Source organism: Apus apus, chromosome 2 (assembly GCF_020740795.1).
Source record: "Apus apus isolate bApuApu2 chromosome 2, bApuApu2.pri.cur, whole genome shotgun sequence".
Lineage (NCBI taxonomy): Eukaryota > Metazoa > Chordata > Aves > Apodiformes > Apodidae > Apus > Apus apus.
Window position 1 is genome coordinate 70,877,066 of NC_067283.1, and position 2,371 is coordinate 70,879,436.

General features: G+C 68.5%; 1 protein-coding gene across 1 annotated transcript; it reads left to right on the forward strand.

Annotated features, from left to right (window-relative positions):
• Window positions 1-229: 229 nt before the first annotated feature.
• FOXQ1 (forkhead box Q1) lies at window positions 230-1,456 on the forward strand. The gene has a single exon (XM_051610252.1). It carries the CDS (start codon window positions 230-232, stop codon window positions 1,454-1,456), a length of 1,227 nt encoding a protein of 408 aa, XP_051466212.1.
• The last annotated feature ends 915 nt before the right edge of the window (window positions 1,457-2,371 follow it).

The following is a 2,371-nucleotide window of genomic DNA, read 5'->3' on the forward strand; positions in this document are numbered from 1 at the left end:
CCCTGCCAGCGACCCCCAGGGAGCCCGGGTGAGGCGGGAGCGGAGCCTCGCTGCCCTCCCCTGCCTGCGCTGCCTGCCCTGCCTGCTGCCGCGGAGCTGTCCAGGCCGGCGGGGGGACAGACACCGTCCGGGCCGCCTCGCCGCCCTTCAGGCCGCGCCGCGGGGCGGGGGTCGCGCCCGCCCAGCGGAGCCGCAGGGAGCAGGGGGGGGTGCCGCCGGCGCCGCCGCCATGAAGCTGGAGGTGTTCTCGCAGCACTACGAAGATAAGCTGAGCGCCGGCAGCGACCAGGAAGGCAGCGGCTCCCTCTCCCCGGCGCCGGCCGAGAGCGAGCTGGGCTCGGACGGCGACTGCGCTGCCAACAGCCCGGGCGGCGGGGCCGGGCTGCCGGGGCACCCCCCACCGCCGCCCCCCACCCCGCAGCCGCCGCCGCCGCCGGCGGCCGAGAGCGCCAAGGGGAAGCCTTACACGCGGCGGCCGAAGCCGCCCTACTCCTACATCGCGCTGATCGCCATGGCCATCCGCGACTCGGCCGGCGGCCGCCTGACCCTGGCCGAGATCAACGACTACTTGATGAGCCGCTTCCCCTTCTTCCGCGGCGCCTACACCGGCTGGCGCAACTCGGTGCGCCACAACCTCTCCCTCAACGACTGCTTCGTCAAGGTGCTGCGCGACCCGGCGCGGCCCTGGGGCAAGGACAACTACTGGATGCTCAACCCCAGCAGCGAATACACCTTCGCCGACGGCGTCTTCCGCCGCCGCCGCAAGCGCCTCAGCCGCGCCGCCCCGCCGCCGCAAGCCGCCCGCCCCGCAGCCCCGGCCCCGCCGCCGCCGCAGGAGGCGGCCGGAGCGTGCCCCGCGTCCCCCGGCGGATCTCCGCGCTGCTGCTGCGCTTCCTCGCCCTGCAACTGCGCGCCAGGCTCCGCCGCCAAGGAGGCGGCGGCGGCGGGCGGCGGGGCGGCGGCAACGGGCAGCGGCAGCGCTAAGTTCTCCAGCTCCTTCGCCATCGAGAGCCTCCTCCGGCGGCCGGCGGGGCCCCGCGCCGCCCCGCAGCAGCCGCCGCCGAACGCCCGAAGCCTCCTCTGGCCGGCGCCGCCCGCGCCCCCGCACCTGCTTCCCGGCCCCTACCCGCTGCTCCCCTACCCACCTGCCGCCCCGCAGCCCCCGCACGCCGCTGCCCTCTACGGCGGCGGCCTCCTGCAGCTCTGCGCCTACGGGCTGGGCGAGCCGTCGCCGGTGCTGCTGGCGGGCGGGCGGCAAGCGCTGGCCCAGGGCGAGCCGGCGGCGGCGGAGCGGCCGCGGGGGCAGCTCTTCCCCGCCGCCCTCCCCAGGGGCGGGAGGGGCCCGCTGCCCGGCTCCCCGCTCTACGGGCCCCTCCGGCTGGCCGGGCCGCTGCAGGCGGCGGCGGGGGGCTCGGCCTCGTTCCAGCCGTACGCTGTGGAGACCCCCCTGGCTTAATGGCGCCCCCCCCTTCCTCCCCTGCGAGGGGCCGGCCTGCCTGCCTGTCCTGGGAGGCGGGGAGGGGGAAAGGAGGAGGCTCTGGATCCCGCACTTTAACTCCAGAGGCGACCAAAGCCTCCCAGCAAAAGTCTTGGTGACTGTGCCTTAGTGAAATGACAGTGGGTTTAACTTAAACCAAAACCAAACCAAAAAAAAAAACCAACAACAAGAAAACCGAAAGAACTGTCGTCTTGGACATAGCCATGAGCCTCAAGTGCTTCTTACTGTTCATTGAGACTACTTGACTTCAGCCATTCCCTTACCGCCTCCTTTCTAGTCCCCACTCTTGTCCCAGCATCTCCTGCCACCAAAGCCTGGGGCAGGAGGTACCCCCGCGGCGGCGGCAGCCTGGGGATGCGCTGTGCACTTGGGAGGGCGGGGAGGAGGGAGGGAAGAAGGGAAGGAGGGAGGGGGGCCAGGAGGAGCAGGGAGAGAGAAAGGGAGGGGACCAGGGGCTGCTGTGGAGCCGTAGGTCTGTACCGCAAAGCAATGCATCACTGTGCCAAAAGAAACCTCTTATCCTGTCCAGCAATTAGCATTTAGTGGAAAGGGAGGACATTAAATTATTTATGAAAGTAGTGGTTTTGACACAAAGAGAGTGCAGCTTTTTTAATTAATTATTGTTCGGGGGGGGGGGGGGGGGGGTGGGCGGGGAGGGGGAAGAGGGGAGCGGGAAACGGGAAAGGGCTCAAGGAAACATCAGGCGTTGTCTCCTGTACTGGTTGGCGTTGTACATTTAAGGCCAAGACCACTGCTACTGGAAAAAAGAGAGTATTTTTTTTCGTATTTTATTTTTGTGATTGTATATAATATATGTGCGAGTGCATTTTGTTGATGCTCGGCCACCATGTTTCCCCGTCCCCCCCCCTTTTT